This window comes from Ahaetulla prasina, chromosome 7 (assembly GCF_028640845.1).
Source record: "Ahaetulla prasina isolate Xishuangbanna chromosome 7, ASM2864084v1, whole genome shotgun sequence".
In the NCBI taxonomy this organism is placed as follows: Eukaryota; Metazoa; Chordata; class Lepidosauria; order Squamata; family Colubridae; genus Ahaetulla; species Ahaetulla prasina.
In genome coordinates this window covers 11,458,351-11,473,307 of record NC_080545.1, presented here as the reverse complement: position 1 = coordinate 11,473,307, position 14,957 = coordinate 11,458,351, and the positions used below count along the sequence as shown (strand labels likewise).

The following is a 14,957-nucleotide window of genomic DNA, read 5'->3' as shown; positions in this document are numbered from 1 at the left end:
TTCCTCTTCCTCTTCCTCTTCCTCTTCCTCTTCTTCCTCCCCTTCCCTTCCTCCTCTTCCCCTTTTCCTTCTCCTTCTTTCCTTTTCCTCTTCCTTTTCCTCTTCCTGTTCTTCCGCTTCTTCCTCTTCCTCCTCCCCTCCCCCTCCCCCTCTCCTTCCTCCTCCTCCTCCTCCTCCTCCTCCTCCTCCTCCTCCTCTTCTTCTTCTTGTGACTTTTTATCTTTTTGTTTTTCAAGGTTTGCTTCCGCTGAGTTGATTTTACTTCTCTTTCATGTATGGAAATAATGGTTTCCTTCTTTTGTTCATGATGACTTAAACAAAAAAAAATGTCCTTAGATGAACTTCGGAAAGGAGGCCGTTGCTTTGAAAGCTTGCAGTGTAAAAAAAATAAAATAAAACCAGAAACTTACCATATATTCTTCCACTCATCTTCATAGTAGTGCATCAAAAGTTACTAAGGAGAAAATTCATCTTTTTAAAAAAAAACAATAGTGCAGCTCCCTTGAAGTTTATATATGACCATGCTGTTTGTCTAGCTGCACCCTTAACTCTACAGGAAATAATATCCATTGCTCAATATGTGAAAATACGAAAAAGCCCCTAGTGATAATAGATTTATTAGGAGCATAAAACATTTGTAGATTCTTAGCTTTCTTTAGAGCTTTATCATGAAACTGTTTGGAATAAAGGATCTCCATCTTCTTTTAATGGGTGGCATGGTGGCTCAGCAGGTAAGATGCTGAGTTTGTCGGCTGGAATGCCAGCAGCCCAGGTTTGAGACCCGAGCGCCACTGGATGGGGTGAGCTCCCATCCTCGCTCCAGCTCCTGTTAACCTTAGCAGTTCAAAAGCATGCAAATGCAAATAGATAAATAGGTACCACTTTGGTGTGAAGATAACAGTGCTCCACGACACCATGCTGGCCACATGATGGCGGGTATGTCTTCGGACGGTGCTGGCTCAATGGCATTGAAATGGAGATTAGCACTTCTGTTGTGCCTCGCCCGCCCTCCTCTCCTCTGCTGGGCCCCTCCCTCCTCCTGCCGGGCCTGCTATCAGATTCAGAGTCTGATAATGAAGAGGAATGGCCTGGCATGCCTCCAGCCCCCAGCCCTGGCACCATGCCCAAACAGAATGTCAGGAATTTTTTTTTTTTTTTAAAAGTTTTATTTTTACAATCATATCAAATAATTCATCCAATGTACAGTTATAATTCCAGAATGTCAGGAATTAACAAACAAACCTCACTCCTACAGCTTGTGAGCACAAAGCCAGCCACGTGTTAGAATTGCCAGCAGCAGATCCGGAGGAAGGGAATTTACAGTGGACGGATCCCCGCTTTCGGAGAATTGAGAGGCGATGTCAGCAGAAGGAAGGGAGGGGCAGGCCTGGATAAGTGCTGAGTCATGGAGCCACACCCCATGGCCTATATAAAAGACCAGCTTGAGTCAAGCAATTTGAGTCAAGCAAAGTCTCATCTGGTTTGCTGAAGTCACACCTTGGATTCCTGCCTGCCCTGAGAAATCTGAAAGGAATTTGGCAAAGCTGCAGAGGCTTCGTGGCCACGCTTGATACAGACTTCCCAGACCCGGTCATCAGAGGGGGAGGGGGACATGACAACTTCCCTCTAGAGTCGGCAATGACTAAGTAAAGTAAAGTAAAATCTGCAGGGATTCTTTTACCTCAGGAGTGTCAAACTTGCGGCATCATGTTGTCATCATGTGACATATCGCGGCTTATCCCCCTTTATTAAACTGGGGTGAGATCGGCCAGAGCGTAATGCATCTGGCTGCAAGCTGCGAGTTTGACACCTGCTTTACTTTATATTCTTTTTATAAAGCTTATATAACTATGAGTGAAAATTCTGCTGGGTGTAAGCTATTTCCCAACCTTCTTAGAAGTTGAGCCAAAATGTCGACAGCAATCTTGTGGTACAGACTACAGGTGATATTTAATTATCTGTTTCAACACTCTTGTCTTATGAAAGGTTGACAAGCTTCAGATAATATTAGATGAATTGTTAATATCCTATCAGGAAAACCGAAATTGGCAATGGCGGTTTGGCTAAATGTGGAAAAAGCCTTTGATATGCTACAGTGGAATGCCTAAAAGCAAGTTTTGGCAAAATCACTTCCCTGCTTTTATTTTAATTGGATTAAAATCTGTTATGAACCTTTTCTGAGAGTTATTATAAATAGCATAATCCTCTGATTAGTCAAAATGTCTTAAGAATGTTGACCCTTGATCTTCTGTTCTATTTAATTTGATATCAGAACCATTGGCCTATTCTGATAAACATGCACATGATTTTGGGCATAAAAGCAGCTGGAGAGGCACCCAGATTTTATTTAAACGATGTTTAAGATGTTATTGACAATGCGGAATTTTATATACTAAAACGTATTGATATAGTACAATAGACGGGTAATTTTTAAGACTATCCAGCTAAGTCTCATGTACTTCTTACAATCGCTCTAACATCAAGCTATCAAACGGATTTTTATTTGTTCTTCATATATTTTAATTGTCTCAATAAGTATTCCAGTGAAAATTTTTGTCTTGTGGGTGCTAATATATCAAGCAATATTACAATAACGGCGTTAACACTGAGCACATAATTTCATGTCTGTTTCTCTACACAACTTAAGTGGCCAAGTCAAAATCATTAGAAGCACAATTAGAAAGCCAGTATGTGAGCCCTTCAAAATGATTGGAGATCTTTGGCACTGATTTTAATCAAATTTGCCAATTTAATAGCCAAAGGGTCTTGTTCACACTACGGCTCCTGTATTTCAAATATTCCAGACGTCCCATAGATGCTGTTCTGAGGCCTTGGGTTAGGGTGCTTATCCCTGCCAATAGATATGTGTGTGTATGTACACACACAAACACACACACACACACACACACACACACACACACAAAGAAAATAAAAATCTAATAAATGAATGGATGGAGAAATAGATTTCTTTTCTTGACGATGTCTTTATTCTTATTACCTTTACCTTCTATAACAAAATAGAGTTTTTCATATTTCTTAATAAGCTAATTAATTTGGATAGCCTATTAAACTGTGCTGAGTGGTGTGATAGCTTAGATGGCCTGGAACTCTCGCCTCACAATAAGGAGGCTGTGAGTTAGATCCTAGGTAGTGGCAGATATTTCTCTCTCTGGATGCAAAGAGAAAATATCTGCTGTGAACTCCACAGAGGCGTCAGGAAGGGCATCCTGCCAGTCAATGCTCAGCTTCATTCAGTTACCTGACTCCACCCTGATGCAAGCAATTACAGGTTAATTAAAAGAAACAAAAATCCTATTACCCTGTTTCCCCCCAAATAAGGCATCCCCTAATAATAAGCCCAATCGGGCTTTTGAGCGCATGGCAATAAGGCCAAGCGCTTATTTCGGAGTTCAAAAAAAATATGAGACAGGGTCTTATTTTCGGGGAAACGTGCTGTGTTTTGTTGGGGACTCCTCCCAATTCTATGTTACATTTCTATTTTTGTATCTGATTTTTTTTAAAAAAAAATTATTTTATTTTTTATTTATTTTTTATTTTTATTTTTTTAATTTGCATTTATATCCCGCCCTTCTCCGAAGACTCAGGGCGGCTTACACTATGTCAAGCAATAGTCTTCATCCATTTGTATATTATATACAAAGTCAACTTATTGCCCCCAACAATCTGGGTCCTCATTTTACCTACCTTATAAAGGATGGAAGGCTGAGTCAACCTTGGGCCTGGTGGGATTTGAACCTGCAGTAATTGCAAGCAGCTGCTGTTAATAACAGACTGTCTTAGCAGTCTGAGCCACTTGTTACCTTTAATAACTTAATATCTTTTTGACGCACATTGTTTAGCAGTTTTACTATCGGCAGTGCAATTGTATGTTTGCCACTGTAGTCGTCTTGCTATAACATTGTTGGACCTTTCTGTGCCTTTGCAAGGATTTCTCATGGACTGACCGTACCCTTCTTTCTTTCCTTAAAGCAAAACGGAGCGTCTCTTGCAAGCATCCGATGACCATGTTTGTCTGTCCGGCAAATGACCCCAGAGTGAAAGGAGTGGAATGTATGAAGACCTGTCAGAATTACGATCTGGGCTGCGTCAGTCACGGATGCATCTCGGGTTGCCTTTGCCCGACTGGATGGGTAAGAAAGTTGATGTTCTTCAAGAAAATAAAATGTGCAGGAACCAGCAGGGCAACCTTACCATGTTTCCACAAAAATACAACCTACTCAGAAAGTAAGACCTAGTTTGAGTTTTACACGTGCGCCCAATATAAGCCCTACCCCCAAAATAAGCCCTAATTAAGACCCCGACTACTCCAGGGTGCACAGGTAAAAATTAAGCTAGGGTGAGGATGGGGGTGGTGAAGCTGTCTTACTAATTACCTTCAGATAGCTGTAGCCAGACCTCTCATACTTCGGCCCATTTCTTCTGCTGGCAAGGCTTTCCTGAAGGCCTCTGTAGCCGATAACAGAGCTTCGGATCGATCCAGAGCTCTGTTATCGGCTACAGAGGCCTTCAGGAAATCCTTGCTTGCCTTGCTGGATGAACAAGTTCCTGAATGCTTCTGATAGTGAAAAAGAGGCTGGGGGCAATGCGTGCAAGTGAAGTGAGTCAGTGGACAATAACCCCCCTCCCCAAAAGAATAAGACCTGGTGCCTTTTTTGGTGGCAAAAAAGTATAAGACAGGGTCTTATTTTTGGGGGAACACAGTACTTATTCTTCTAGCCCAGTGGTAGTCAACCTGGTCCCTACCGCCCACTAGTGGACGTTCCAGCTTTCATGGTGGGCAGTAGGGGTTTTGTCTGATACTGAAGCACTTTCCCTTTTTTAAAAATTTAATTGACTTTTTTTTAAAAAAAATCACAGCATTATTTAAAAACATTTTCATTAGGTTTTCATAATTTATGCTTCTATGTATGCAAAGTATAAATGAAAAGATAGATTTAACTACAGTAAGTTGTTTTACAAAGATTTATTCTGCCAAACTTAGCGAAAGTCTGACATAAAGTATTTGGTAAGTAATTATTATTCTAAGCTGTAACTCTGCTTTATAAATTTTATAAAGTAAAGTTACTTCCCTACTTTATAAATCACCATTACTGTGGAACTGGTGGGCGGTTAGAAAATTTTACTACTAACAGAGATACAAAAGTGGGTAGTAGGTATAAAAAGGTTGACTACCCCTGTTCTAGCCTTTGTACGCCCCTCCTATCCAGCAGGGATCTGAAGGGCATGCATTTCCGTCTTACAGTAAAACCATTAAAATGCAAAAAAATGACATAATAAAATAGCAAGCTACAACGCTAATAGCCACTGAAATTCCAGAAAACCACCTGTGTGTAGGAGAAGAGGCAGAGCCTGGGATGGTGTCAAGATGGGAATCAGATTGGAATCGTTATGTTGCCACAAGTGATCCATGTCCAACCCCTCTTGAGTTCCATTAAGTCTTATCTAGTGCCACTTTAGTGTTGACTGTTAGTTGACTAGCTAAAGGTAAAGGGTCCCCTCGCACATACGTGCTAGTCGTTCCTGACCTAGGGGGTGGGGCTCATCTCTGTTTCAAAGCTGAAGAGCCAGCGCTGTCCGACGACGTCTCCGTGGTCATGTGGCCGGCATGACTCAACGCCAAAGGCGCACGGAATGCTGTTACCTTCCCACCAAAGGTGGTCCCTATTTTTCCATTTGCATTTTTTACATGCTTTCGAACTGCTAGGTTGGCAGAAGCCGGGACAAGTCACGGGAGCTCGCCCCGTTACACGGCACTAGGGATTCGAACCGCTGAACTGCCGACCTTTCGATCGACAAGCTCAGCGTCTTAGCCACTCAGCCACCGCATCCCTTGTTGACTAGATAGTGGTGCGTCAATAAGAATGAATAAATCATCTTAACTGGAACTTAATGCGTGGTCCCGATTCTTCACAAAGACCACAGAGAACAAAAGGAAAGAAGCACAACTCACACAAATTAAAAGAACACAAAGTCAAATTCTCACCTCATTGATAAGGAACTTCCAGGGGTCCCCACAACGATAGTCAGTGCCTTGAAAAAATTGGACACGACTGGGAGGTCATAGCCCTTCCCCTTCTTTTATGTGGGATACGTCTTGTTGAAAAGGGGCAGGGCATTAATAATCCAGTTGCCCCTGCATATTGATGCTGTTACCCACTTTTTAGACTCTGCCCTTTAGCAAAAAGAGCAATTGGGGTTTTGTTAGCCTTGTGTTAAATTGTGGCAAGCCAGCCATTCCGTGCAGCAGAAACGGTCTTTAGCCTAATCAGTTGACTTCCCCAAGATCCAAATCAGAGAAGGTCTGGTCGCTATTTGAGCAAGATAATGCACATCCTTGTGGGATGAGCTATTCAACAGCTGGTCTACAATAAATCTAGCTAGAGTATCTTAGTGTATTGGTAAGATCTGGAAATTTGGCTTGATTCACTCAGTGAGCGTTACACGAAAAATCTATTGTATGAACACAAGGAGTGTGATGGCTCAGCGGTGAAAGATGCTGAGCTTCAACTGGAAAACTGACAGCCAGGGTTCGAGGCCTGAGTTTGTACAATGGGGTGAGCTCCTGTTCTTGAGTCAGCTCCAGTGGTGGTATTCAGCCGGTTTTATCCGGTTCAGGCGAACCAGTAGCGGCGGTGGCTGGAGGCTCCGCCCATCTGCCCAGACATTATCACGTCCCATTTTTGATGCTCTGCACATGGGCAGAAGGTCCGCGCATGCAAGTGATGCGTGCAAGTGAAGTAAGTGGAGGTGGCGCGTGCAAGCGAAGCGAGCATGCACACACGCTCACATTTCAGAACCGGTAGCGAAGGTAAGCGAATACCATCCCTGCTCAGCTCCTGCTTGTCTAGCGGTTTGAAAACGTGCAAATGCAAGTAGATTAATAGATACCACTTTGTGGGAAAGTAATAGCGTTCCATGCACCTTGGCATATCGTCACGTTGGCCACATAACCACAGAAAATGTCTTTAAACAACGCTGGCTAAGAAACGGAGATGAGCAACGCCCCCTATATTTATTTATTATTTAAATTTGTATACCGCCCTTCTCCCGAAGGACTCAGGAGTCAAATAGTGAAAATCATTACCTTCGTTATGGGACTACAGCTCAGAAGTAACCCCAGTTAGATTCCATGGTTTGTGTGAATGTACATCTATGGGGTTAAAGAAGTCAAGGTGGCAACTGCAGCTACATGACTGAATGGTTTCATGATTCTGGGGTTGCAAAATTATCGGACGGGACCGAATTGATAAAGTAGGAGTAGAACTCCAAGGACCTTGGAGTTTTCATATCAAATGATCTAAGTGCCAAAGCCCACTGCAACTATATAGCAAAAAAGGCTCTAAGAGTTGTAAACCTAATTCTGCGTAGCTTCTTTTCCAAAAACTCAACACTACTAACCAGAGCATTCAAAACATTTGCCAGACCCATTCTTGAATACAGCTCATCTGTCTGGAACCCATACCACATCTCTGACATTAATACAATTGAACGAGTCCAAAAATATTTTACAAGAAGAGTTCTCCGCTCCTCTGTAAACAACAAAATACCTTATTCCACCAGACTTGAAATCCTGGGATTAGAGAATTTAGAACTCCGCCGACTCCGACAAGACCTGTGTTTAACACACAGAATCATCTATTGCAATGTCCTTCCTGTTAAAGACTTCTTCAGCTTCAATAGCAATAATACAAGAGCAAACAACAGATTCAAACTTAATGACAACCGCTTCAGTCTTGATTGCAGAAAATATGACTTCAGTAATAGAGTTGTTAATGCTTGGAATACACTACCTGACTCAGTGGTCTCCTCTCCAACTCCTAAAAGCTTTAACCAAAAACTGTCTACCATTGACCTCACCCCATTCCTAAGAGGACTGTAAGGGGCGTGCATAAGTGCACAAAAGTGCCTACCGTTCCTGTCCTATTGTTTCCTTTCAATATATGTTCCTGTATATAATGTTGTGACAAATAAATAAAAAATAAAAAATTATTGCCACTAGAGGGCAATATTGTTCATCTTTTTTTACTCTTTTCGGACTTCCAGAGTTCCTTATGGCTTCTCTGCTTTAAAACTCAGGAGCAATTAGGAACTATTGCAGCTTTTGGTATCCCTGTGTGTCAAAAACGAAGGGAAAGTTTTTGAGGGAAGGTTCAGAATATCCAGAGTGTTAGAAGGGAATTAATATCTCATTAGCTGCTTCAGTCTGCAGATCATAGTTCATATTTTTTAACCGGTTGTGCTTCTCATTTATAGAGATTTGTTGATCCAGAGTTTTGAGCTGGACTTGAACGGGTCAAAAAATAATCAGCCATTTAATATGTCAAATAACCCTCCGACCATGGCCAGATGCTCTACCGATGTTAAATGTTACTAAAACCAAATCTTCAGTAGATTCAGTGTTTTTCTAATTAACAGAACAGTTACTGCGCAAGAATGGAATAATTTAGAATAATCTAATTGTGAAATAAGGTCAGAGGGCGGTTGCATGAACAGTTTTGTGCATGACATCATGTAAATGTGTTGGCTTTTTTCAACTTATTTTGACTAGGCTATGACCCTGGCAGTTTGGATAGTCTTCCAACCAGGTACGAATTGACACTAACACAACTTAAATTGCAAGATGGGCTAGATGCTGCCACCTAGCAAAGTCATCGTGGAACAGTGTGATTTTAAGACTTGGAAAAGGTTGGAAGGAGAGATGGTTTGGTGTATTTAAGGCACTAGTCTAGAAACTGGGAGACTGGGAGTTCTAGTCCAACCTTTTTATTATTATTATTATTATTATTATTATTATTATTATTATTATTATTATTATTATTATTATTATTATTATTATTATTATTATTATTATTTATTGGATTTTTATACCGCCCTTCTCCCGAAGGACTCAGGGCGGTTTACAGCCTAGATAAAACGACAGTAGTATACAATTAAAACAATAAATTAAAAACTTATTAAACATATGGCCGAATTAAAACATATTAAAATCATAAAAACCCCATAAAATTTATAAAATTTATATCAAATATTAAAACTATTAAAATCCTATGCCAGCCCTGCGTGAATAAATAAATAGGTCTTCAGCTCGCGGTGGAAGCATTGTTGGAAGATATGTCCATCTGGTTCAATTCCAAGCCATGAGAAAGACACTGGAAACATGGAGGCTGATTGGAAAGATGGTTTAGCGATGAACAGAACCACCAGGCATGTGTGGTACAGGTGCAGCTGACCACATGGAGTTGAGAGAGTGGGTGGCTTTTATACCTTCTCTTGGGCTTTGCACTTGAGCTTCCTGTTCCTGTGCAAGAACATGTATTCTATTGGCTGTTGTAGGGTTATGTAGGGGTCATAGCTGGCTCTATAGGTTGTCTGAGCTCCCAGGTTTGGTTGAAGTTTGGACTGCTGCGACGATGCAATGAAGTGGCTTGTGTTCTGAAAGGGTGTTGGGCAATTTCTTTTCTGGCTGAGGGCTAATCCTACCTTTGTTGGATCTTGAGTGAGGGCTATTTGCTTATGAATAGAGCTAGCTATCTCTTTATCTCTTAAGTGCTGACATCTGCTGTGGGCTATTAAGGAAGATGGAGGAAGCATGTTTCTTCATTTTTCATCCAGGGAAATATAACATTCTGCCGTCTTCATATTTCTCAAAATATTTCATTCTTATAGGACAGGGGTGGGTGCTAACTTTCTACAGCATGAAGCTAGATGAGTGACCTTGAGCCAGTTTTTCCCTCTCTACCTATGAAGAAGGCAGTATCATATCACTTTTGGGGAAAAAAATAACTTTAGTTGAGATGAACAATACATTTTCATTTATTTTTATGAAGAACCACTAAGATCATCATGCAGTTAATTAAAAATAATAATTGTTTTACATTTGCTTTATTCCTGTTTTAACAGTAATTTTCAAAGACATTTGTGTGAAATAACAGCAGACCGTTTTCCATTTTTGGTGTCCATCCATAGTCTGGCCTCTGTAATTTCAGCTCTACCCATTGAAGGTGGTCCATTCATATTTATGATTTACTTATGTGTTCCATCAACCTGGCCAACTGCAATTCGTTCAGCGGACAAATGGTTGAAATGTAATTCATTATTAAAACATGCTTTATTGAATTAATTTAATTTCTTAATTTAATTTCGTTTTTACAAATGTGAATTCACTAAACTGCGTGCGCTTAATTCAATCAATTGAGCCAATGATGGCTTAATCTACTTGCCAGCTTAGCAATTATCGTAAGGGGAGCTTTGATAAATAGCTGAGGAGGGGAAACAGTTCTTCTCTACTCTTTATATTGGAATGACACCATAATGACTTTTTAAAAAGAATCTAAGTCACCAGGTGGAGTTGCTTAGTGGTGGGATTCAGCCGGTTCGGGCTGGTTCAGCCGGTTCGGGCTGGTTCAGCCGGTTCGGACTGGTTCGAGTTAAAATGCTGCCTGGCAACGCCCCTCCCCACCCCGCCCCTTCCAGGAGTCCCTATGCCCCCATTTTGGCTCCCAGTTAAGTGCAGGGAGGCCTACTAAGCCCAAAACGGGGCACGAGAGGTGCAGCACCCCCCCATGGCTCGTTTTCAGTCCCAGGAGGCTGCAGGGAGGCCTACTAGACCCAAAATGGAGTGCAGGGGAGGGTGCATCCCCCCGCAGCCCGTTTTTTCTCCCAGGGGTGTGCAGGAGGCTGAGCGCTGCTTGTCACACCCCTTGGCCACACTCACCATGGCCACGCCCACCCAGCTGGTCATTAGGGCAAAGAACCGGTTGTTCAATTATTTGAATCCCGCCACTGCTTCAGGCTACTTCAGCTGACTGCCGGCTGCCTGCAATTTGGCAGTTCGAATGTCACCAGGCTCTAGGTTAACTCAGCTTTCTATCCTTCCAGGGTTGATAAAATGAGGACCCAGATGGTTGGGGGCAATAGGCTGACTGTGTAAACCGCTTAGAGAGGGCTGTAAAGCAACGTAAAGCGGTATATAAGTCTAAGTGCTATTGCTATTGCTAGAACAAGAATCACTCAGTTGGCTTGCAGATAATGCTTGTTCTCATGGGTTTTTGTGCAGCCGTATAAATTTCATTGGGTATAAAAATTAAACATCCATCTATTTCCATTCTAGGTGCGACATGGAAACAAATGCATGGTCCCTGAGAATTGCCCCTGTTTTCACAACGGACAGGAATATGCACCAGGACAAACAGTGACAAAAGATTGCAACACGTGGTAAGGAACTAGCCTCTTTGACGTCGATCTCTCATCGGGCCTTAAAAAAAACACCCCATCATTTGGAGGCACTGCCAATAAATGTTCACCTATTTGTCAGGTGCCATAGGCAACCCACATATAGAAATGGACAGGCAACATAGGCTATTTAAAGCAAACATTGATTGAACAGTGTGTTATCCTTCTACATCATCCTTAGAAAAAGGGAACGAAAGTTACATAGTGTTGAGCAGAGAATCAACCTGCCTTCTTTTCCATTAGTTATCCATCAGTTTGAGTAACGAGAACACTTTCTAAACTAGTCCTGGCTCCTGTTTTTTTTTTTTTAAGCAGAATGACTCCTGCGATGCTATAGTAGTAGCAATAGCCATAGCATTAGGCTTAAGTACTTCCCGATATCTTTTTTCAGCAGGCTCTGGGTGGTTTACAAGATAGAATATTTGCATATTGCCCCGCAGCAATCTGGGCCCTCCTTTTGCTGACCTCTGAAGGTTGGAAGGCTGAATCGACCACAGATTGATTGAACTCCAGACTGTGGGCAGAGTTTACATGCAGTACTGCACTTTCACCACGGCGCCACCAGGGGGAGCCCTGGTCAGTGGGTAGCTGTTTTGTCTGACTCTTCTTAACTCCCTGCCTACAGAATGCAGGGAAATAAGAATAGAAATAGGAGTAGGAGTAGGAATAAAATGGGAATAGAATAGAATAGAATAGAATAGAATAGAATAGAATAGAATAGAATAGAATAGAATAGAATAGAATAGAATAGAATTCTTTATTGGCCAAGTGTGATTGGACACACAAGGAAATTGTCTTCTGTGCATAAGCTCTCAGTATACATAAAAGATGTAAGTGATATAAGTGCCTTGACTGAGCCATGTGGAAAGGAGAAGCTGCTCTTCACGGGTGCCGGAGCCTGAAAACAGCCGGAATAACAGCCAAAAACAGCCAAAAAACAGGCATGCAAATGTCAGCCAGCTGGTCTTTTAGTATCTGGCACTCCAGTGTTTGCACACGCATACACACGCATGCGCGTTCCGGTTTGGGCACTAGACTTTCTTTTCTCAGAACAGCAATAGCGCTAGCCCTTAGACTTATGTATATCGCTTCACAGTGCTTTACAGCCCTCTCTAAGCAGTTTACAGAGTCAGCACATTGCACCCCCAAAATCTGGGTCCTCATTGGATGACCTCAGAAGGATGGAAGACCGAATGAACCTTGAGCCGGTCAGGATCGAACTGCTGACATTCGGCAGAGTTAGCCTGCAATACTGCATGGTATCCACTATGCCACCACGGCTCCAAATTAAAATAAAACCCTGCTAGAGATTTGGGGGAAATGCTCCCAGAAAAGTGAATGAGGTAGGCAAGGAACATCTTACAACTTCGTTTAGCTCTTACAACCTGTCGTGCTTTGAGCAATACTGGCTGATTCCAGGGTTTCATTTCTATGGGTGCTTTCTGGAATGACCAAGTCTCAGCAAATCTAGAGGAGATCCTTGGAGACAAATTTGACCTCTGAAGCCGAAAAAATGTGGCCCATTGAGTAGGGTTAAACACGGGCCAATCTGATCAGAGGTTACGAAGTTTCAGGTGATTGTGTTTTCTCCAAAGCAGAGACATCACTTTCATTGCATGATTACTGCAATGCTCTCTACATGGGGCTCCCCTTGAAGAGCATCCGGAGGCTCCAACTGGTACAGAATGAGGCCGCGCGGGGGATTGAGGGAGCGCCTTGTAGCTCCCATGTAACACCTCTCCTGCACGGGCTGCATTGGTTGCCGGTGGTCTTCCGGGTGCGCTTCAAGGTGTTGGTTATCACCTTTAAAGCGCTCCATGGCATCGGACCAGGATATTTATGGGACTGCCTGCTGCCGCCAATTCCCTCCCATTGTCCGGTGCATCCAGTGCGCTCTCACAGGGAGGGTCTCCTTAGGGTGCCGTCAGCCAACCAATGTCGGCTGGCGACCCCCAGGGGAAGAGCGTTCTCTGTGGGGGGCCCGGCTCTGTGGAACGAACTGCCGGTGGGACTCCGTCTTCTCCCTGATCTTCGGACCTTCAAACGCGAGCTCAAGACTTTCTTTTTTCACCAAGCGGGGCTGGCCTGATTGATTGATTTTAATATTTGGGGATTTTAGCGGGTTTTTAACAGGGGTTTTTATCTTTTGTATTTTTTACCTAAATAGTTTTAAGTGTACAGCAGTTTAATTAGATTTTTAATTTTGTTATGGTATTTTAAGCGGGTTTTTGTATTATTGTCGTTTTACTTTCTGTACACCGCCCTGAGTCTTCGGAGAAGGGCGGTATAAAAATGTGAATAAATAAATAAATAAATAAATAAATAAATTCTAACATCAAAATACAAAACTGAGCAGGGGTGAAATGCTCCCGGTTCGGACTGGTTCGGCGATCCGGTAGTGATGGTGGAGCAAAGCTCTGCCCACCTGCCCGGGTGTCATTACTTCCTGGTTTTAACCAGGAAGTAATGTGTTTTTTACCTTCTGCGCATGCACAGAAGGTTTTGGGCATGCGCAGGTCTGCATGCGCGTGTGATGCGTGCCCGCCCTTCCAAACCGGTAAGGACGGTAAGTAGATTTCACCCCTGAAACAGAGTTTCGGTGATCTGCAAAACAGTAATAGCTGTTGATCTTCTGCAGCACCTGCCGTGCTCGGAAATGGGAATGTACGGAAAATGTCTGCGATGGAAAGTGCTCCGTCATCGGTGGCGCTCATTATTTGACCTTCGATGGATTGAAGTACAGGTTTCCTGGCAGCTGTCAGTATGTGCTTGTTCAGGTAAGACTTGCGATGTGAGTGTTGTGACCCAGGCCCAAGTAGGTAGTAAGAAACTCAGTCAGTGTAAAAACAAACTTTATTCGAACAGTTGAGAATGAAGTAATTCATTCATTTATTTCCAACTAAATTAAAGCAAATTCCTCCCAACACAATTCCTCAGTCTTATCACCAACCTTGGTCCAATTAGGCAAACTGCCAAAGGTGTCGTGTCCCACTCCTCCTCTGATGGCCGGTTCAGGGAAGTCCGTATCAAGCGTGGCTACAAAGCCTCTGCAGCTTTGCCAAAGTTCTGTCAGAGTTCTCAGGGCAGGCAGGAGACCAGGATGTGACTTCAGCAATCCAAATTACACTTTGCCTGACTCAAAGAATGCCAGAAAGCAGATCCTTTATATAGGCCATGGGGTGTGGCTCCATGACTCAGCACTTATCCAGGCCTGCCCCTCCCTTCCTTTTGCTGACGTCACCTCTCCATTCTCCGGAAGCGGGGATCTATCCACTGCATCGTTTCGTCCCCAGCTGCCGGCAATTCCAGCTCGTGGCTGGCTGCAGGCGCACATGCTATCGGGGGGAGGTTTGTTTGCTCTGTTTGTCCGGGCATGGTGCCAGGGCTGGGGGCTGGAGGCATGCCAGGACATTCTTCTGCACTATCAGTCTCTGGCTGAGATAGCAGGAGATGAGAGGAGCCCAGCTGCGGAGAGGGGGGCGAGCGAGGCACAACAAAAGGCCTTTCTTGGCAAAAGTTCAGAAGATGCCAATACGAAACAAAGGCAACAAGACAAAGCTATCAACGCTGTTTTCCGGTAAAGAGCCCAAACGCCGTTGCTGGTCTTTTAAGCCTTATGGGAGGGGCCAATCATCTCTTGGCCTTCCTCCCGAGTTTCCTATTACCTTGAGCTGCTCTTGCCTTCTGGCAGCTCTTCTCATGCA

At 43.1% G+C, this 14,957-nt stretch overlaps 1 protein-coding gene across 4 annotated transcripts in view; it reads left to right on the top strand.

Moving 5' to 3' along the window:
* The window catches only part of VWF (von Willebrand factor), a 227,162-nt gene that overhangs the window by 100,543 nt on the left and 111,662 nt on the right, over positions 1 to 14,957 (top strand). For all 4 annotated transcript variants that reach the window (XR_009155943.1, XR_009155942.1, XM_058189660.1 and 1 more), the window contains exons 18-20: positions 3,991 to 4,151; positions 11,132 to 11,235; positions 13,892 to 14,030. Coding sequence is in view for 2 of the 4 variants with exons in the window: in XM_058189660.1 (XP_058045643.1) it covers positions 3,991 to 4,151; positions 11,132 to 11,235; positions 13,892 to 14,030 (404 nt within the window). In the remaining 2 variants the exon portion in view is untranslated. The remainder of the gene's footprint in view (positions 1 to 3,990; positions 4,152 to 11,131; positions 11,236 to 13,891; positions 14,031 to 14,957) is intronic.